The sequence below is a fragment of the Macrotis lagotis genome, chromosome X (assembly GCF_037893015.1).
Source record: "Macrotis lagotis isolate mMagLag1 chromosome X, bilby.v1.9.chrom.fasta, whole genome shotgun sequence".
NCBI classification, from domain to species: domain Eukaryota; kingdom Metazoa; phylum Chordata; class Mammalia; order Peramelemorphia; family Peramelidae; genus Macrotis; species Macrotis lagotis.
Window position 1 is genome coordinate 81,892,098 of NC_133666.1, and position 22,335 is coordinate 81,914,432.

General features: G+C 50.5%; 1 protein-coding gene across 2 annotated transcripts in view; it reads right to left on the minus strand.

The window, feature by feature from the left end:
* The window catches only part of L1CAM (L1 cell adhesion molecule), a 63,523-nt gene extending 44,716 nt beyond the window's left edge, over positions 1 to 18,807 (minus strand). For both annotated transcript variants that reach the window (XM_074200587.1, XM_074200586.1), the window contains exons 1-3: positions 18,727 to 18,807; positions 8,534 to 8,584; positions 4,120 to 4,374 (exon numbers count right to left, since the gene is read on the minus strand). In XM_074200587.1, coding sequence (XP_074056688.1) covers positions 4,120 to 4,192 — 73 coding nt within the window. In that variant the 5' untranslated portion in view covers positions 4,193 to 4,374; positions 8,534 to 8,584; positions 18,727 to 18,807. The remainder of the gene's footprint in view (positions 1 to 4,119; positions 4,375 to 8,533; positions 8,585 to 18,726) is intronic.
* Positions 18,808 to 22,335: the final 3,528 nt, after the last annotated feature.

The following is a 22,335-nucleotide window of genomic DNA, read 5'->3' on the forward strand; positions in this document are numbered from 1 at the left end:
CTTCCATTATTCTTCTCTCCCTTGGAGTTAAAGGTAGTAGTTTGTGTGTTTGTGCCTGTACAAGTGAGTCATACCTGTGAACTTATACGAGAGCTCTATTTAAACTTGTATTTTATGAGCAGCAAATAAGGAAGTGTGTGTGTGCCTGGGATGGGGAAGTCAGGGAACACACAGACCCTGTGGCTTCATGATGCATTGTTCTGGTCCTCTGTTTGGCAAACTAGTGACTCTCCACTGTTTTCTAGGCTAAAATCTAAACTCCTGTATTTGATTCTTCAACCCCTTCCTCCCCTGGCCTTAACTTATCTTTCTAGCTTCATTCTAGATTACTTTCCCTCCAACACTTTACAATCCAACCAAACTGGTCTTCTTCATGTTCTTCATACAGGATATTCCATCTCCCATCTCCCATCTCCACACCTTTGAACTAGCTTTCCCTCCTCAATTCTTTCCTGATTCTCCAGCTGCTTATGCCTTCCCTCCCTATCTGCTATTTATTCCCCACATATATAAATGTCTTGTTTTGTCTCTTGTATCCCCAATACCCAGCACAGTTGTGATACTTAATAAATGTCACACCTACTTGAAAGGAGTATCTAAGGGCCTATAGGAGAAAAGGGTGATAAAAGGGAGTAAGTACTAGCAATATGGCAGTGAAGGAATCCTCTATATTACCCCTGACCCCTAAATAGATACTTACTGTGTTTGTGGTCTATGAGATCCCCGAAGCAAGAAAGACAGCAGGAGACACAAGATTAGATATGGTTAGTATGAGGAGAGAGAATATCACCACTAGGAAGGAGTGGGAATGGGGACACTTGTATAGAAGCCTGTTGGAATATGAAGGAGTGTGAGAAGACTAGAGAGGCAGAGGTGAAACATGAAGAGGGATCAATCTCTTAGAGGTAGAGACATGGTGTAGAAAGATATGGCAGAGCATATGTGTTAGCCTGAAACCTGTTTCCTCCTTTGTAGAGCTAAATTCAATAATACACTCACCCATCCCATAAAACATACACTCATACACACATACACACACACACACAGACACAGACATATGTCTGAATATATCCAAGAACTCTGTCTGTGTATGTGGAATCCCACTGAGACATTTTAGAACACAAAGAAATTACATAGCCCTATAGGGAGCCCCCAGTGTCAGGGGATGCAGTTATAACCTCTGGGAGCTCTGGAGGACTTTTTGACAGTAAAGATTGTGGGAGCTATGAGCTCATAGAGGAGATACAAAGGCAAAGCAGGAGGGGGGGAAAGGAGGGGGGAGGAAAGGCAGAGAGAAAAAGAGCAGGAAAAGTGAGATGGTGAAAAAGAAAGTAAGGAGAGGACAGGGCAGAGAGAAAGACCAAAGAAATGATGGAGAAGAGAAAGGAAACGGGGAAGAGAAGACAAAGAAAGATAGGAAGAGACATGGAAAAGGAAAAATAAAGGGGGGAGAAATGACAGAAAACGACATGGAAAAGGAAAAAGGGAGAGGATTATGGCAGAAAGAGACTAAAGAAACAATGGAGAAAGGAGAGAAGGAGGAGAAATAAAACAGGAGGAAAAAAAACAGAGGGAGATGTGCAGGAAGAAAGAGATGGAAGAGGGCTTGGCAAGAGGAGGGACCAAAGGAATGACAGAGAGAAAGACAGACCAAGACATCCCCACCACCCACCCACTCACCCATCCCCACCCAGTTGTTTGGGGGGAAAGGATAATGAAGCTCTGCTCCCTCCCCCTTAGGCGCATCCTTCTTAATCCAATTAGCACCACAGTGGGTTGGCTCCTTGTCTTCAATTACCAGAGGGGGGAGGGCTGAAGAAGCAATTAGGCAGCAGATTGTGGGGAAAGGGGGGGAAGGGAGGGGGAAAGAGAGGAATATTTCCTTCTCCTCTCCCTAGCTGAACTCAACTCATCCTTGGAGCCCAGCTTAAATTTCACATCCTCTAGGAAAGCTTTATCAGACCAGAAAACAGAGTGAAGTGGAAAATGGATGGGGGAAATGGGAAACAAGGCAAGAGAATCAATGAAAGGAATCACAAAGAAAGTGGAACGGTTGGTTAGAAGCAGAGGGCTGGAAGAGGGTAAAGAAAGAGAGATGAGAGGAAGAGGAAAAGTCCCCCAAACTCCCAGTGGAGCTTTGAATGGGAAGAGGAGAGTCTCATCTTCCTCTTGAATTTTCTCCTCAATACTTCTTTTTTGTAAGGAAAACTTTGCCCTCCATTCTCCTGGTCCTTTCTACTCTATACCTCCCTTTCAATCAGAGCTATATGCTTAGAAAGCCAGCCTGAGTCCTGGTCTAGGGCTTAAATCTCACATAGATGCTGAGCCTTTGGGTGAGAGCTCAGACTGAGACCCAGATGGGATTCTTTCATCCACAATCAGTGGTAGAACCAGGAGAGGGACTCGGGTGTCCCAGTGCCTGGCTTAGGCATGGGAGACAGCTGGAACCAAGAGAGAGGAAAAAGGAAGCATATTTGTGTTGGGTGTGCACCTCTGTGTATCTGAATGTCTCTCTATATATCTGAGGTGTGTCTGCATCTGAAGACCTGAATAGATATGCAAACATTCCTATGTAAGTTTGTATTTATATTTCCTTATTTACCTATGTTTTTATATATGTCCCAGTACTCTACTCAAGTACTCTACTGTACTTGAATGGATCTAGAAAGGACCTTAAATCCAACCCGCCTCATTTTATATATGAGGAAACTGAATGCCAGAGGAGGGAAGTGACTGACCCAAGGTCATAAAGTGCAAGTCTGAGGTGAGATTGGAACCTAGATCTCTTAATGCCCAGGTCAGGCCTTGGTTCACTATAGTAACACTGGCCTTCACATCTAAGTTTCTGAGAGTAAGTGAATATCTATGTAAATACATATGTGCCCCTCCCAGCCCAAATATGTCTAATCTTTAGATTTCCGGATTTTCTCTTCACTTTCCCCCATCCCAGTCCCAGTCATCATTACCCAATTACCTGACTTCTCAGTCTCTCCATCAATTTTCCCTCTCCCCACATAATCCCATGCAGCTCATTTGATGAAACACAAATACATCACCTAAGGTAGGGTAGAAATGCTAGAAGAGCATTCTGAACACATCTATGTGAGTCTGGGCAATCCACACAAACACAACACAACTAATCTCCCCAGTGAAACACACAGTCACACACTTCTATAAGCATAGATTCACATCTACTATCTCTCACACATTCCCAAACATCCACACTTACATTCATCACAGTCACAATTTCATGCATTCACATCACACTTTTTATATAGTAGTATTGACACACAGATGCATCCACACAAGTTCCTAGATTCTCTGTTTCCCTTCATAGATAATAACAAAGTGCAATAATAATAATTCATAATAATGCCTCGTGTTGGTCCAGTGCCTTTTATTTTAAAGGTGGCCTTTTCTATCTATGATCTCACTGAATCATCCCTATTTCTGTGACTGGCTAGACTTCCCATTTTACAGATGGAGAAACTGAAAGCTGGATCCTATTTACCTAAGATCACATAGTTAAGGCCCTGGCAGAGCTAGGACCAAAACCCAATCCAACTCTTCTGACCTACTTTCTATTCGATGTTATTGCTGACTGAAGGGAGAAACTCAACTGGGTGGAGATAGAAGCAGGACAGAAAAAAGATGGAGGAGGGGAGATAGTGCACCAATATCCACTGGCCTCAGCATCCTGCAGAAGGAAGAGCGCCCCCCTTACCCCTTGGCTGCTGAGGTAAATGGATCTCTCGGGGCTGCTGTCCAGCGTCCTGCAAGAACTACAATAAACTACTTTAATCTTCTTTCTGCTGTCCCTGGTGCTAAAAGCATGCCACCTCACCCACTGCAGTCTGTTAGCTCTATTCTGTCCTGCCCCCTTTTTACTTAAAGAAGAAGGGGGGGGGGTGAGGTGAAGAAGAAGTCAGTCCGAATAAAGGGGAGGAAGGGAGAGGAGAGGCCAGAGGACCAAGGAGGAAAGAGGATGAGGAGGAGAGACAGATGGAAGAGGAATGACAGGGGCCAGGATGGAAAGGCTGAGAGGATTGGGGCTTGGGAGCAAAGAGAAGCAGCAGGCCTAGGGAGGAACCCCAACTCCCTTTCACCCTTGCTACTCACATTCTCTCGGAATCTGGATGCACAGGCCGAGGCTCCACAGGAGTGTCCACAAATATCTCAGGACACCAGCCATGTTCCTGGTTCTACAGCCACACCCAGGGCCAGGCCAGGCTGGACAGCACAGGCCAGGCTAAGGGCAGGCAGCTCCACTCAGGCTCCTGCACAGCTCCTGCCCTCCCTCTGGGGGGAGGAAGGGAAGGAAAGGAAAGGGGGGGAGGGGAAAGGGGGTAGCTGTGCTAAAGGTGCTGATCAGATCTGGGGAGAGGAGATAGGGGAAGGGGGGAAGCAGGGGGACACCAGGAGAAAGGAGAAAATGGACCATTAGTGACAAATATCTTGTGTGAGCCAGGGCTCCTGGTCCCGCCCCCCAACCCCTCCCCTAGAGGAGGGAGGAATCTGGGAGTCAGAGAAGCAGCCTCTGGCCTGCACCCCTGTACCCCATTCACTGATTCTCCATCTTCCCTTTCCCCTCCCCCTTCCTTATTTATTTCTTCTCCCCTCCTCTGCCTCCCCCCATGCTCCCCCCTCATCACTTGTTGTCCCCAGTGCACCTCCCCCTCCCACTCCACAGGCTTGTATGTGCTTGACTGGGGGAGGGAATGGGGGGGGAACAGGATGGAAAGGGCTATGGCTGTATGTGCACAAGCAGGTGTCTGTGAACAGGTGTGCAAGTCCATGTTGTGTTTCTCTATGTATATCTGTGTGCCTATGTGAGCAGGTGCACTGCATCCATGTGTGTTTGTGTGAATGGGGGAGGAGAGGAGTAGGGAGGAGAGCAAGGGGAGGTGTGAAAATATATATAAATATATATAGATAGATAGATGTCCATGGGCAGGAAATATTCCTGCCTTGAAGCCTTATTGTTGTGGTTTTCAAGGCAACCTTACTCCTGAGTGCCATTCATCTGCAGGAAGCAGAGATGGGAGGTGGGGAGAGGGTAGATCAGCAGAAGAAAGGGAGGGGAGAGGGGATGGCCACAAGCAACCAGACCAGCTTTCCTCAGTTCCCATCACAACAGCAAGAGTCCTCCAAGTGCCTGAGCGCTGACCTCACCAGGCAGGTGCTCCCACCTCCTTCCTCAGAGATGCCAGGACCCAGGATTGGGGTAGATCTCTTAGAAGCAAGAGAATCAGTGAGGTCTGGATGCAGTCCCAGCCCCAGTCTTCCTGCTTAAAGTTCACCCCTTCATTCAGAGAGCAAAGAGCAGGGTCTTCAGCTCCCCACTCAGGGGTGAACCTGCCCAGGGAACATCCCCACCCCCCAAGCACCAGAGAAAAGTCAGAGGGTCATGAACTCATGTTATGCTACCATATCACCCAAATCCCTTCTGTACACAAAATCACTTCTCAGTCCATGGGGAGTCCCCAGTGTGAGGGGGAGGGGAAAAAACCTGCAAGGGAGCTATAGTAATGTGATACCATTTTCTCTGCCTAAGTCTCTGAGGATATGAAGGGACAGCTTACATCAAAGGGATTGAAGCTTCTCTTCTCTGCCAACAGCCAAAAGAGGAAATTGGCTCCTGACCAATTGAAAGGGGTCATGGATCATAGACTGCTAGAACAAGAAGAGATCTTAGAGGTCATCTGATTTAACATAAGAGGACACTAAGGCCCAGAGAGGGGAATGGACTTGTCAAGGTCACACAGGTATTGAGTAGCAGAGCCAGGATCCAAACCCCAATCCTTTTATGAGGTACAAGGATGTGGGAAGGGAAGAAGAACAGGGACAGGCAGGGAATCAATAAATCTCAGCTGATTGATTGATGGACTTTCCTCTACTTGGAGAAGCCTGGAAGGCAGGATCACAGATTCATTCATGATCTGCAGTGAGTTCTCCCATCTCCTAGCTACAGTGGGGGAGAGAGGGAGACTGGAAGGAAGAGACTCAAGCCCTGCCTTTGGGGAGGGAGTTCCCAAGTGAAGATAGACAGGGGAACCTCCACAGAGGTGATGAGGCCTAAGCTAGAGGAGAGAAAAGCAATCATAGTATGGATGAGCCTGGATCATGAAGTCAATGCAGAATGGCAGGGATTGGACACAGAGGATGTAGAGATGGGATGGCTGAAGGGTAAGGGGGAGGGAGACCCAATTAGACCCATCCTCCATCCCCATCAAACAAAGGCAGAGACACTGACTGACCTTGCCCAGAGTCTAAGGTGGGGTCATTCCAGCCAGCCCCCTCCCCTCTCCCCCAGCAAGCTGCCTATTTCAGGACTGAAGGCAGCCACAGGGGGCAATGGACTTCAAGGCTCTGTGGGTGTCCTGAAGGAGACTGGGATCAGAGGAGGAAATCAAACACTAGCCCTGGTAATGCCAAGTATCTTAGGAGGGGAAAAGGAGAAAGCCTTGAATGAATCTCCCCCCTTCTCTTTTTTTTTCTCCTCCTCCTCCTCCCCCCAGCCCCACCCCTGACTCCCTGAGAGACCAAAGAAAGGAGCAAAGCCAGGAAAGGAGGTTACTTCATTTGTTCATATAAAGTATGCCCTCAGCTTTGTCCTGTTTCTCCCCCCCCCCCCTCAGTCCCTGCAGCCTCCAACACCAAGGCTGTTTACTGCCCCCTTTGAGCTGAATGGGGAGAAATGAAATGAAATATGCAGAGAAATATAGTACCTCTAACCTTCTCACCCCTAGACCCTCCTGAGCAGTCCTCTGTTCTCCCTAATCCACCCCTCCCAATTGCCCACTGCAGATTTCTCTCCTGGCATGTACCACCCAGCTTGGTGTTCCAGTCCCAGAACACTTGAAGCCAGAATGTTGGGAGGCCCCCTGACAGCTGGGGGTGGGGGGAGGTTATCCCCTCCCCTCTTCACTTCCTCCTGCTGCTGCTACCTCCAATTTTTCACTATTCATCAGGCAATTATGGAGCAAAGGGTTGAGGTTGTCAACTCAGCAGGCTCCCACCCATTCACCCCTATCCCCCTCATAGGGGAGGGGGAAGGGGGAGGGGGAGGGAGGGAGAGAGGGAAGAGGAGGGGGCTCCATACAAGCTGGTGAACAGATGGATCTCGGCCATTTTATTGAGAATGGAGAGACCCAAGGACAGGGAAAGGAGTAAAGGAAAGAAGAGGGAGAGACCTTGAAATGGGGGGGGGTGAATCAAGGAAGGAGAGAAAAAGAGGAGAGAAATTGACTTTGGAGGGGATAGGGAAAAAAGGGATAAAGAAAGACAGAGCCAGGGAGGGAGTCTTGACCACAAAGATATACAAAGACAAACAGAAGCAGAGACATCAAAGATGGGAAGGCAGGTGGAAGTGAAAAATGAGAGAGACTGAAATATCAACCATATTTTACACGGAGACAGAGAAATCAATATCATAGGACAGAAAGGGAATAGAAGGGAAGACAAGCAAAGTGCAAAGGGGTCAGAGACAGTAGGAAACACTGAGGAGAAACTGAGGGACTTGAGGAGGATAAAGGAATCTTGGGGCAGAGATTGTATGTTTGTGAATAAGTGGGTCTACCTGTGTATTGCTGTGTCTGCCTGTCTGTGTGAATATCTCTATGCTAGTGCCTTTGCTTCGTCCTTGTGTTCACAGTGGGTGTGCCAGGGCAGGGGGAAGGGAGGAGGGAGAAGCCAGTGAATGAGCCATGTGTATGTGCATGTCTCTAGAAGCGTGTGTGTAATGATGTTGGGACTCAGGTTAGTGAAATGGGAAAGAAGGGATCTCTAAGAGTAAGGACTGGGGAAGAAGACAGGAAGAGAAAGAAAGAGGGAGACGAAAAAGACCAAAGGAGGAAGGAGATATAGAGAAAGTGGCAAATAAAGAGACAGAATAAAAAAGAGATGGAGACAGAAGGAAGAAGAGAGATAGAGACAGACACAGAGAGAGAGAAACTTGAGGGAAAAAAAGGTGAAAAAGAGTAAAAAGTTATAGTAAGACTAGAGACACAGGGAGAAATAGAGACAACTTTGTGGCACCAGGATGGATGATAGTGTGTGGTGTGTGCGAGGCCTTGTGTTGTTCTTGTTGTTTTGGGGCAGGGTTTAGCTCCTTCCAGGCCTTGGTCCCCTTCCCAGTCCCAGTCCTGAGGGGACAGATAATTGGGGTGGAGAGAAAGAAGCAATCAGATAGAGCATGTGACTCCAAATAAATTAATAAACAATTTGAGCTCAAGGCTAAGAAGGAGATTGAAGGCCCCTGAGTGATAGTCTCTCCCTAAAGAGCTTAGGAGCCTGTGATTATGAATGTGTGCAGGGCCTCTGTATATTCAATGTGGTCCTATGACATGAAGTCAGGGCATAGTCTCTGCAGGTATGCCTGTTAGGTGTTGTAGCTTATGTATGTATTTTTATGTATCAGATTATCCTGGTATAGTCATGCTGGAAGTGTGCAATATGGTTGATAAAATCAACAGCCCCCTGGCCTGGGGGGCAGAAGTCCTGGGCTCTAGTCCCAGATTTACCACTAACTCACCTGGTGATCTTGGGTAAGTCACTTCCCTTCTCTGAGCCTCAGCTTCCTCATCTGTAAAATGGGGGGGGGGAAGGTTGGACTAGATGGCTTCTAAGGGCACTTTGAGCCCTAATTTCTATACAATAGACATGTCTCACTAGACATGTCTATTGTCTCATACCTGTGTGTATGTAAGTATGACAACCACAAGCCAAGAGTCAGACCCTGACATGCCAGGCCATGCAGGAGAAGATTTTTAGGGAACTGGGCCTCCCCTTCCCCATCTCCCTCCTAGGTCTAGACAAGAAAACCACCCCTTTCCTCCTCCTCTCTGGCAACCTCCAGGATTAATGAAGCATTTGACAAGAGTTGTCAAAGGGCATCCCTCTCTAGGGAAGGAGAGAAGGTGGGGGTCACAGCCCTACAGGCGGTTCCCCTTCGGGTAGGGCTCACAGCTCCAGCTGAAGGCCCTGAGGCTGTTAGCAGGCAAATGGAGGAGCTGAGACAATCCAGCAGGTGTTCCAAATAGCTTCGGTTTGGGAGCCAGATCAGAGCTGTTCTATTTACTGCCTCCCCAGCAAATGTGGGGCTTGGCCCCTCAGGATCCTAAGGACCCTTCCATTTCAGGCCTTTGGGGAAGAGGCCAGATTAGCCCTCCTTTCTCTGGCCAAAAGAGGACCCGGGGCGGGAGGAAGGGGGAGGGAAAAGGACCTTTGACGGGCTCACAACATCCTGGGTGATATGGTACTCCCAGGGCTGCAGGAAAGCTAAGGGGGCGCCAATTCCTTCTCCTTCAGGCCTCAGGGGAAAGAGTTCGGTTCCCCCCCCCCAACAACTCGCAAGATACACACACACACACACACATACACATACACACAAACGGGAAAAGTCCATCCAGCCCCTCCCTCTCCTTCTAGTGGGGACTGGGAAGGAATTTCACATGGGGAGGAGGGGGCTTGTATGTGTTTCTAGGGGGGTGTTACCTCTGGGGGAGCCTCCTAGCCCGTTTGGGTGCTTCTAGTTCGAGTGTGTATGTGTGTGTGTGCGTGTGTGCGTGTGTGTAGGGATGTGTGTGGATATAGTATGGTGAGGGGTGTGGCTTTGGGTGCGTGAGTATGTGTTTCGGGGTGTGTCTGCTGGGGGCGCTTACTTATCATATCCCTTTAAGACAGACTCCCCCCAGTCTTCGGCTGGCTTGTTTCCATGACGACAGAGCTCCCAGAGCTCGGAGGAGAGCTGAGCTCCAAGCGCTTTCCCTCTTATTTAAATAATTCCGAAAGGAGGAGGTAGCTCAACAGGGGGCCCGTGGGCTGGGGCGGGGAACCCGGGATCCTTAAAGGGCCCTCCCTGGGAGCTGCCTTGGGAGAACTCTGCGTGGGTGGGTCTCACCCCGCCGGTTGACCTTGACCCCAGGCCCAGAAGCTGGGGGGAGGGCGCCTCCAACCTGTCCTGGCCTTTCCCCATTCCCTCTAAAAGGCATCTGGAGCTCTTTCTCCTCTCCTCCCCATCCCTGGTCAATTCGCACTCAGCCCGGCCTTCTGTCCTTTGTGCCATTTCCTCCTCCTGCTCTGCCTCACACTGACCCTCATCTGACTTCAAACCTCTGCCCTCCCTGTTCCCTTGGGTCCCTCTTATTAGAGGAAGAAGGGAGGGAGGGAGAAGAGAAGAGAAGAGGGAGAAGCCCCTTTTCTCACCTATCTCCAGGCTCCACTGCTGATGGTGCTGATGCTGTCGTCTCCATGACAACAGCTCACCTGTAATGGACCATTCTCCTTAAAGTGGTCCTGATTTGGGGGGGGGGGGGTAGAGATGAGGAAAAGGAAACCCAGAGGTTAACCCTTTAAAGTTTGTTAGGAAATAGAAAGGCAGGCTGAGCCGTTTCCTCTAGGAGGCAAGGACCCCAGCTAGAAGCCAGGGGATTCCTCATCCTCTATTGTGGCTGACACCTTCTCAACATCCCCTGTGATGAAAAATGAATTGAAGGCCCCAGTGAAACCCTTTAACAGGTAGAAAGAGGGGTAGGGTGGGGGAGATCAGACAATGCCATGAGAAACTTGGGGGACTAGGAGAAAGGGAGCCAAGATTCCCTTCCCTCCCCCATCCAGACTAGTATTATTTTGGGTCATGGAAGTATATCAACTTGACAGCTAAGAGGCTTTGTTCCCATTCTGGGCTGAGGTGTTGGTGCAGGGGGGCGGAGCAGGATGGCCATGGAGTCTAAAGACACACTGGCAGTGGGGGTGAGTGAGGTGGGTGGGGAATGTTTCAGGGAGGGTTAAACAAGGCCATGAAGAATATTACCACCACCCACCCCACCCCCAGGGAGAAATGACTGATTTGTTAAACAGATATCAAGCAAATTTATATAAAGCCAGGCAAATTTCTAAGGGGTGTGTGTGTGTGTGTGTGTGTGTGTGCACCCTACAACCTGTGAGAAAGAAGGAAGGAGGTCAGTGAGGGGAGGGATGGTTTCATCTTCATCTAGATAATTTCTCCCTTCAGAATGAGCATCACCTGAGGAGCTCCAACTGAACTTGGAGTCTTCCTGAGCTTGGGGCCATGTCTTCCCCTCGGACCAGGGACCCCTCAATGGTGGGACTATCTCCCCTTGGCTGGGTATCCTCAAAATAGCAGCTCCCTGAAGTTAGAGTCCATGTCTCCCCCTCAAACTAGGGTGCCCCCTCAGAGCGGGGGATTCCCAAGGTGGAGAACACTCTCCCCTCAAACTGGGGGCTCCCCAAGGGTGGGGACCACATTTCCCCCACAGGCTGGAGGCTGTGTCTCCCCCTCAAACTGGGGGCTCCCCAAGGGTGGGGACCACATCTCCCCCACAGGCTGGGGGCTCCCCCAGGGTGGGGTCATGTCTCTTCCCAATTCTTTTCCTAACTCCCATCCTTGTGACTTTCTGGACTTTCTCATATTTTCCTTGTGATTTAAGCAACTTTCTTGCTTCAAGTTCTTGACTATATTTGAAATCATAGACTGTTTTCTCTCTCTCTCTCTCTCTCTCTCTCTCTCACTCACTCTGTCTTGCTCTCTCTCCCCATCTCTCTCCCTCTCCCCCTTCCCTTCCCCATTTCTCTGCATCAAATCATCAACTCTTCCCTCTTTCTCTTAGGGACCCAATTTCAGAGACAGTTATTAATCTCCCACTCTCTCAAGAAATCCTTTCCTTCCTCTCCCACCCACATACTAGCTCTCTTGTATCCTCTATCCTGAAGCCCGGTCTGATTCTTCCTTTCACCCCAAAACGCCTGTCCCTGCCAAGACACTTGAATCCCACCAGTGACCTTCGAGATAGGCCTTAGGCCTCAAACTTTTAATAAATCCCACCCAAATCATACAGGACTACAACCCAGAAGAGCTGAAAGATAGCCAGGCACAGTTATCTTCCTTTACCCCAATCCTCTCTTCCCCTCAAGCCCTGCTTTCCCATTTACAAAGACCAACAACAGAGGGAAGACACCCCCCCAGGGGTCAGGCTAGGTGGGCAGAGAGGGAGAAAGGGTGATTGTACAGGGCAGGCAGAGCTGAGAACTACCAAGTCTGTAAGGGGGTAGGGCAGGGAAAGCAAAGAAAGGAGCAAGCCTGGGAATCCCCAGGAGAGACAGCCAGTCAGCAGAGATAGGTGGCTATAGGGTTGAATAAAATCAGAGACAGCAACAGACAGAGATAATGACATCAGGTTATAGAGACTGGCCAAAGCAGAGAGACAAAGAAAAGACAGAGCCAGGGAGGAAGGCTAATGGACAGAGAAAGATAAAGACAAAGACAGACCAGAAGGAAGAAGAGAGAAGCAAAGGCAGACAGAGATACAGAGAATGCCACAGAGAAGGTGAGACCCCTAGCACATGTGCCTAATGAAAGACAGATTTACAGGTACTGACAGATGGGAAGGGAAGTAAGGGAGAGCCAAATGGGCAGAGGGAGAGGGTGGGAGGGAGTGCTGAGAGGACAGACCCTGAGCTTTCTTTACCAACGGGTTCATTAGGCAATGAATATCAATATACGTAATTTAACATGGGCATTCCTAGGGTTTCCGGCATCTAAAGGGTTAACTAGCTCAAGCTCTTTCTCTCTCCCCTCCCCAGGTCACCCCAAGGAGAGAGGAAAGAGAGGGAGGAAGTGAGGGGATGCCCCAACAAAGGATCCTCTTGTCTACCCTGGCCTCAGATTCCTAAGGGGTGAGAGCAGAGGGTCAGAGGGGTCAAAGGTTGCCTTATCCCCATCCCCCCTCTCTGGATGCTACTCGCCTCCACTGGAGAAAGAGGGCTACATGCTGATCCAGGGAGCAAGGAGAGGGGAGATGAATGGGGTGGGGTGGGGTGGGGAGGCCAACAGAAACCCCCAGCCCTATCCCTACTCACTGGTCTGGCCCTAAGCACTGAGCTGCCTCTCTGCTCTAGGCTCACACAAAGATATATATGAAGACATATACATATACATGGATGACTCAGATAAAGGTACATACATTCATGCAGCTATCATAGGTGGGGTAGACCTGATAGCAGGATGGGAACTACCTGACTCCCCAGAGTGCCAGACAACTCTCAGAAGTCTGGCCCAAATCCATCCCTTCTCCTCACCCCTCACCCTCAGGTTCAAAACTCTTGAATTACTCAGACTGAGACCACAGGTAAGCCCACAATATGAGCTAGATCACAGCGGCCCTTAGTCTTTAGGCCCATCATGACCAATTCACCAGGATTCCCAGACTGTCACAGACACATACACCCATTAGGAGAGAGATTTAAGCATATCTAAATACACAGGCAGAAAAAATAAGGCAGCATTCCCTCTGCCACATCCACAACAAAATTTGCAGAAATTAGAATTTCTGCCAGATTCTACCATGAAAAGTGCCATAGTGGCAAGATTGAGGCAGCCCTATTCCCCTTCCCCTAGTGCCAAACCATCTGGGAGATCAGGCAGCAGGGCTAGGACAGAAAGAGTTCCTGGGTCCTTGGCAGCCCTAGTTAGGTGGAGGGCAGAGCATATGGCATCAGAGTGTGCCAAGGATCAAGGTGCCTTGACAACCGGGCCCCTTGCCTTGCCTTCCCTTCCAGTCCCCCAGCTGACTTACCTAGGTGCCACCACTTCACCCCCAATCCCCATCCGAGATTCCCCCTCCCCAAGCAGAAGGGTGCCAACAGGAGCCTGCTGTCTTGGTGGGAGACAGCTAATTATTATCATTAGCTTGTTATCAGTACTATAGTTAATTGGGCGCCTGTTGTCTCTGCCAGACAGCCTCCCTTACTTCCTGAGGTTTCTTTCTTCTCACAGCGAGGATCCCAAAGCACCTTAGATGCTAGGATCCTAGGGGAAAGATGGAAACTGAATTTGGGAAAAGAGGGAGTGGCAGACAAGAAGTTCATAGGTCATAGATGGGAGGAGAAGGGGACCTAGGGAGCGAATAAACTTATTTCAGAACCAACCAAGAGAATAATCCCAGGTCTGGTGAGAGGTGGAATACCACTTAGCTTCTTGCCCCAACCTTGGAAGGAGTTATTGACAGGCAAGAATGGTCTTGTCCAGACCTCTCCCCTCTTTCAGTCCAATACTACCCCATTTCTGTCTTGGTTCCAGGCCTCAGGCCTCAGAATCTCTGATATCTGTCCATACAGCAGTGCAATCCTAGCAGCCACACTTGGAGAAGAAACAAATTATATGGGGGGTATAAGGTAGAGAGGAAGTGAGAAGGTTGCTTCTATCTCCCTATTCCCACACATTATCTTTTGGAGATGGGTAGGAAGGTAGGGTATGTCTAGGGTATAAATCTACTAACCATTAAGATCCCAGTTCAAGTGGTACTCTCTGGGACCCAAAAGGAAGAAGTTGAAGGAAAGAGGGAGAGAGAGAACAGAGGAGAGCTAAGGACTGGGAGAATGGAAGAGGAGAGAAAGAGAAGAGGAGCTGAGAAGGGAAGGGAGATGAGAAATAGAGGGTAAGAGAGGGATGGGAGAAAGAAGATGAAAGAGAAAAAGGAATGACAGAGGGGACACATAAGCAAAGGGAGGATAGAGAGGAGAAGGGAGGGTGAGGGAGAGAAGTAGAGAAGAGGAAGAGCCTCTGGAAATGGGAGCACAGAAAGGGAAGAGGAAAAGAGGAGAGAGGGGGAAAGACAAGGTGAAGGAGGGAATAAGAGGGGTAGGAAATGAGAAGGGGAAGGAGAGAGAAAGGTGTCTGCTAGCCTGACAGTGGCAGATGGCAGATCAACTTGGCCTTTGCCTCCATCTCCCATGGTGCCTCTTCAGTTCCTTGATCTAGCTTCCTAAATCCCTTCTTTGGAAGCTTTGGCCCCGAGGGTGAAGCAGCAGGAGGGCAAGTGGACCCATGCTTATGTCAGCAACCTCTGAAAATGGTGGTGGTGATAATGTCAGAGGCCTGTAGGAGGACAGGAATAGTCTTTGCTTCCCCCATCCCTCCAGTCCTGAATGCTAAGTTAATTTTCCCAAGTCTGTTCCCTAAAGGATAAGACAAGGTAGTCAGAGGATGAGATCTGAAATTCGTCATGTTTGTGGAGTCTCTAAGAGGTTGGATCCCAGGAAGGAGGATCATGTAACAGCCAATCTCAGAAGAGAAGATTCAGAGAAGGGCTAGTATCTGGATGGCAGTCAAAACATGACTGGGAGGGGGCAGCTAGGTGGCGCAGTAGGGGGAGGCTAGGTGGCACAGAGGGGGCAGCTAGGTGGCGCAGTAGATAGAATACCAGCCCTGGAGTCAGGAGTACCTGAGTTCAAATCTGGTCTCAGACACTTAATAATGACCTAGCTGTGTGGCCTTGGGCAAGCCACTTAACCCCCATTGCCTTGCAAAAACTTAAAAAAAAAAAAAAAACTTGACTGGGAAACCTTATCTTTTCCTGAAACTGCCCAATCCTAATTCTCTCCCCCCAATCCCAGAAAGGTAAATTGATATGTAGGTACACACACACATACACACAAAGCCATACACACCCCTAACTATGTGCCGGCCTCTTAGAAATGCATCCAGATGAACAGGCCCCACACCCTGAGCTGAATCCCCCTGTACTGAGGACAGATCTACATTAGAGCCAGCCATAACACCCCCTTCCCCTAGTCATTCCACTCAGATCTGTAGGCTTAAGAAGGTTGGGGGTTCCCAGAATCAAAAACCACCAGCATCCTCAGCCTGTCCTCTGGGCTTTCAAGCTTGAGAAGCTGCTTTCCCTATTGGTCATATTCCAATGTGAAAACAGGTCCCTTGGGGGCTATCCACACATTTTTGATCAGCTTGATCAGCAGAGGCCTCCCACCCTCCCCCTAATCCACTGTTCAGCTCCTAGCCTCCCCAAGGCTGACAGACCCAGACACTCATTCCCCATTTGACAGCTGAGAAATCTGGAGTCCAGGGAAGGGAAAAGGCTTTCCAGAAGTCAATCAGTCAATAAGTGACCAAGACAGTGCTATGTTCACCAAGCCCCTGTCTGCAATGCTGCCCAAAATCCCACCACGAAAAACTCATACGTTTGGGCAGAGACACTTAGAATGTGATTGTTCTTTGCCAAGGGAGGTTATGGCTCCACTGCCTTCAGTTTTAGCTAGACAATCCCCTCCCCAAAGGACTGTGTTCAGTCCTGGGGACTTGAGTTTAGAGGGGACATTGAAGACATGGAGATGAAACAGAGGAGGATGACCAAGCAGGATGAGGAGGACACTGGAGCATCCCCCCCGCCACACACACACACACACACACAGACACCCCATTCAAGGAAAGCAAAGGTGATTAAACAGGAATGGTTCACTTAGAAAAGCCGCAGAAGGACGTGCTGAGTTGTGGGAAGGGCTTTGAGTGAGACTAGGGTCTCAAAGGAAAGATCTGGGACCAATCCAGGGCATTTCAGAGAGGGAGAATACAGATGAGCTCAGGAAATACGTCTTAACCAAACCTTCCAGTGCCATAGAAATGGCTCAGTGGGCTGCCTAGGGAGGTAGTGAGCTGCCCATTACTGAAGAATTTCAGGCAGAGTATATGCTAAAGGGCTTCCTCCTAAGGTACAGGCCAGACTTGGGATATTTCTTGGGACCTGCCCTGTGATCCCTGTGATTTCTATAGTGGATGGTGGCCAAAACCCTAGGAACTAGGCAGGAAAAACAGTTGTAACTGTTGCTTATAGTTTTATTATATCCAAGCTCTTGGGCTGTGCTATATTGGGGAGAAAAGGAGTGGGGGGGGTGAGTCTGGAATCCCCCAGGGCTAGGGAGTCAGGCCTCACCCAAAGGCATCTTCAATGAGTATAGTGAGGGCAACATGAAGAGAGCATGGGAGGTGTGGGGAAGAGGAGGGAGCTAACAGGGAGGCTTCATGGAGAAAGAATGATCAAGGATGTCCTTGGAGGGAGTGGGGAGTTGTTCCTATGATCCGCATTGTCCACTTCTACCAGAGTACACAAAGAAACCTCCTTTCTCTGTGTTCTAGGGAGACCTGAGAGGAAACTGGGGCCCCTGAGGGCAGTTGGATGCCTCCTTCCCATAGGATGAGCAGAGATCCTTCATCTTAGCAGGTGAAAGACACAATTTGGACAGATGCTTCCATCACTCCCTGACTTCCCCCAATCTCTCAAGTCACTTGACATCCTTGATGTAATTAAACCTGTTGGGTAAGTGGTGGGGGTGGGGTGGGGGCCCAATGAGACAGAGTTAGTGAGAGGCAGAGAGATGGAAAGAAACAGTAAGGAGAGGGAGGGAGGAGGGAAAGAGAATTAGAATGATGGAGGCAAGAAGAGGGGGCAAGGATTGAGAATGAAGGGGTGAGGGAGGGAGATATGGAGAAACAGACACACCCAGTGGCAGTGGAGGATGAGAAGGAGGAATAGAAGGAGGGAGGCAGAGGAGGAGGGGTAGGGGGAGGCTGGCACACTGGTTGATAGACACAAGACAGGAAGCCCCTCCACCCTGATGGTCAGACTGCCTAACAGACAAAAAAAAAAAAATCATCATCATCATTCTTGGGGGATGGAAAGAGAAGGGATTTGCCTTCCGCCTCAGACACATGATCCTCTTTGCAGACCCCCCTCACCCCGCCCTTGTCCCTCCCTCTCAACCCATCCCTAAAGCCTCAGAATGACACCCATCTCTGCCCCCTCTTCATTCTGTGGTTTGGAGGCTGAGTGGAAGGGCTAGAGAGGAGTGAGATGGGAGGGTCCTTGTGGCTGGGAGTGGGTAGTGTCCCCTTACCTTCCCACATAATCAGAAAGGCCTCTCACCTGCCGGAAGGTTCCAGCCCCCAGCTGGAATCCCCTCTTGAGGCATGGGGGAGAGGTGGAGAGGTGGAGGGGCGAAGGGGGAAACCTCTGCTGGGGAGATGGGGGGAGGAGTTGGGGGACAGGGCAAGGGACCTATCGGTCAGGGTGTTCCTCCCAGGATGGATCAAGCCACACCCAGGGGCCACACCCTACACACACAAACACATACACATACACGCGTGCGCTTGCACATACCAAGACACCTGGCGATCACTCAGTGATAGATAGAGGGGATGAGACACACATACATATACGCAACCAGAGCCACGTCAGCAGGGTACAATTGGAGGCTTACACCCAGATGCACACACACTCCATGCGCATATGTATAGACAACACCCAAAATATATACCTGCACCTATAAACAATTGAGCACAGATCTCAGACATTGACCCCTGCCCCCCTCCCCTCCAGCAGCCGGCTCACACAGAGATACAGGTTCAGGGATGAGCTAAGGGTAACCCCAGTTTTCTCCTGCACAGCCTAGTCCCCTAGCTCCCCCCATCTCTGCTGCATCCCCAATCTCCCCCCAACCCTGCTTCATCTCCAGTGTTCCCCCATCACTACTCCATTCCCCAATCTCCCCTCCGGTCACCGTTTCATCCCCAGTCCCCCCCTACCTGACTGCCCGTCCCCTGCCCCATCACTGCTCCATCCCCAACTGGTTGGGTTCCACCTGCTTCCAGGGCCCAGCAAGGTTCCCCTTGCCCAGTGCCTCTTCCAGCTGATGCCAGGCTTTCAGGGTCCAAGTCTCTTTCTGGGCCCAGCCTGCTCCCTCCGAGGGCTCCCCCATGCCAGGATTCCCCCATGCCAGGGCTCCCATCCATGGCCAGCCTTCTGGGTTCTAGCCCAGTTGCATTTGTGGAGTGGGGATGTCGCAGCGCTTTGCTCAGGAGGGGAGAGAGCCGGGGATGCCCTAGGCTGGGCAATGCCAGGCGCCACGCCTTACCTCCGGGTGCCCGCCCTGCTTTCGCCCAGCCTCAGCTGCTCCCAAGGACCGTCTGCAGCAACCAGCGACTGTGGCAGGGAGGGAGATTGGAAGGGTGGAGGGGAGGGAAGGAGATTACCTCACACTCACATCCACAGTCTGCTCGCTCCTCATCTCTCCTCCTCCCTCGCCAGCCACCACCCCAGCGCCTCTTTAGTCCCTCCCCCCTCTCCGCTTCCCTCCGCCCCCTGCTCACAACTCTGGAGCATCCCAGCCATCCTGGGCCACCTCTGGAGCACAGCTGGAGCCTGCCTCCCCCTTCTCCCCCTCCCCCAGCTCTGGCAGCCCAGGAGATACCTATGGAGCTAGAAAATCCCAAGGCTACCTTTTCCCAGGTGGTGGTAAAATGGCTGTATCTTGTGGAGGGAGGAGGAAGAAAGGGGCGGATGCTGGCGAAGGGGGAGTCCGAGGGAGGGGGACGGGGAAGGAATGCCCCAGCACCCCGCACTGAGTAGAGCCGAGCCAGGGGAGGAAGAAAAGCTACCACATCCGTAAACCGAGGCGCTCCCTTTACTTAGGTGGGAGTCCTCTCTGGAAATCCCAACAGTTCCCCCCAGCTCTCTGCCTCCTCCTCTCTATCCGGATCCCGGACCTTCCCGAGCTTTCTCTTTATCATTTTCTCTTACGACAGAAAACTGCTTTCACCTCCCCTCCCCCATCCTTCAGCACCGTTCCCAGGCAATACTCCCCCAAACTCCCTATTCACCCTGCCCCACCCCAGGTCCACTGCGATGTCCAGTATCTGCCAATTCTCTACTAGGAAAAAGGGAGTCGGCCACCTTGAGGGGGAAGGGGTGGGATTTTCTCGCTTTCGCCTTCCTTCTCTGGGGAAGGAGATGAAGGATTCTAGCATTCTAAGTAGCCCTGGCATCTTCTGCTGTGAAGGCAATGGAGAGTCCAGGTGTTGATTGGGTACTGGGGAAGGAGGGATGCTCTCTATCCAACGGCATTCAGACTGATTCAGTCAGAGCTTTCAGGGAAGGTAGGATCACAGGAAAGGGTGAAGCACGTCCCCAGGGGCCTGACTCAAAACCCCCAGGAAAGAGGATAGAGCCTGTGCCCTCTACCCCGGCCGGTACTGGCTTCCGGCCTCCTACTACCTGACACAGCAGTCTGCAATTACTCAGATGACCAGTAAGCTGCAGTATAGGGACGGGAGATTGTTCTCTGTGGGGTGGGGAGAGGGAGAACTTTCCAAGGTCTCCCCTCCCCCCCCCAGGCTATAGAGAGACATCTCCCTTAAAGAGGCCTGGAATGAGATGGGGTACATCCCAGGCTTCTCCACATTCAGCACCTTGCTAGAACTTGAAGGCCCTTATCTTGGAACTATTGCAAAGAGCCCCATTCCTGTCTTAGCTTCTCCCCTGAGAAGTAGGGATTTCTCTCAGACCTGTCGTCTACCCCTCTACTGGGAAGGAACATGGAGACAGAGGGATTGAACCCTTTATCTGATGCAAGGGGAGTATGGAAACCTGGACTCAAGAAGAGGAAAACGGCAGGAAGGGCCCCAGAAGAACTCCATCCTCCTCCCATCAAACTCTGAAGTCCTTCCAGCAGACCCTCCCACCTAATCTTGCTGATCAGCAAAGCCTCATCTGCTGCTGGGGGAGGAAGGCCTGCGGGAGAGATGAGAAGATTGGCCACTGGAGGTATTTTGATGGGCATGCCAGGTGTTCAGTGAGGCCAGGGTGGGGCTCCCGTCCAACATCCAACCTTCTGAGGATCCCTGCTCCTAGAGGCCTTAAATCTCCCTAAAACCAGAGTAGTCTTTCTCTTTTCTCTTTAAGAGTTGGAGGAGGGGGAAATGAAGAGAAACCTAATGAAGTCAAGCCTAAGGGGCACAGGCTCCATTCTCTTTCCTTTCAGTTCTTCCTCTACAGCCACCCACCTCTACAAACCCCACCTCAGGGTTGAGCCTCTGCTTATGCTTACCGGTAAGGAGGGAAGAAAGAGGGGGGGGGAGCCATAAAACCACCAGGGCTACACACACACACACACACACACACAAAGAGGTTCTGCCATCCTGTTCTAAAGTCCTGAGGACACTGTTGTCCAGTGACTGAGCAGGAGATGGGCTTGCTATTTTCCTAGGAGCTAGGTGGTCACCCCCTCTCCCCCCATCTTGCCAGAATTACCAGACATCTAGCAAGCAAGCAACAGGAAGGAGACTCAAACCTGCTGGTCCTAGCAGGCTAAAAGCTGCTGGAGCTTCTGAGGGCAAAAGAGCTCTTAACTATAACCGTGCCCCCCCCCCCACCTCCTGCTACCCATCCCCAAGACCTTTGCTATTCTTTCATCTTTCTCCTCTGACTTCTATTGGACAGAGTTCAATTTAACCCCAGGTGAATGGTACCTATGTGCATAAAAGCCCAAGTTCTCCCATCATTGGAAGCTCAGAGTTCAAGCCCCTCATTGTAGAAATGAGGAAGCTGGACTCCAGAGAGGGAAAGGGACTTGTCCAAAGTATGTAAAGCTGTAAGGCACTCCCTTTACTTAGGAGGGAGTCCCCTCTGGAAATCCCAATAGTTCCCCCCAGCTCTCTGCCTCCTGCTGTCTATCCAGATCCTGCACCTTCCCTATCTTGCCTTACAGCAAGTAAATGGCACAGCAAGGGATAGAAACTAGGTAAAGTGATATTCAGGTCAGGTCTGTTTCCACACACATCCCAGGATGCCATGATATTCAAGTTTCCACTATCAAAAATGGACTTATTGGGTGGCTAGGTGGCACAGTGGATAGAGCACCGGCCCTGGACTCAGGATCCGACCTCAGATACTTAATAATTACCTAGCTGTGTGGACTAGGGTAAGCCACTTTACCCCATTTGCCTTGCAAAAACCTTTAAAAAAAAAAAAAAGGACTTGTTCAAATTGCAGAAGGCCATGTTAAAATGCCACTCAGATGCTCAAAGTATCTCTGTTTCCTAGGAAGGAAAGCCACTTAATATCTGAGTATTAGCCAAGCAGAGCTACCTGTGGGTGCTGGATAACAGGTCAGAATCCAGTATAGAGGGAAGTTCTGATTGTAGGGGTGGCCCCCGTCTGAGGGCATTAGCCCAAGCCAAAGGTGCTCCAGGATGGCTAACAATTTCCCACCCCCCAGCCGCCCCAGGCTCCTCCGCTCCTATCTGAGCCGGATCAGGGCCTGTGGCAGGAAGCCAACCACAGTTCAGTAGCTCCAGAACTCATGGAAAATGTTCTCTGACTAAGCCCCAACCCTCCATTTGGCTCCATTCCATTCCTACTGCCCCCCAAACCCTCCCTCCAGTTCAGTCACCCAGCCCAGCTAGGCATGACAGGGTCTAATTCAGCACTGGCCCAGAGGGGAAGTGGCCTGAGGGGGGTGGGGTGGGGGAGGGGAGTGGAATAAGCCATAGAACATCAAGGAAACATTCCCACCCTACCCCCACCCCCAACCTCTCCACTGCTGTCTTTGGCTATAGAGAAAGGTCTGTCCTGGAAGGCCAGAGGCTGGGGTCTAAGAGCTGCTCAGTCACTGACTCACTCACTGGGTGAACAAGTCTCTTCCCCACTGGGACTTAGTCAATATTCTCCAGAGGAGAACTTAGAG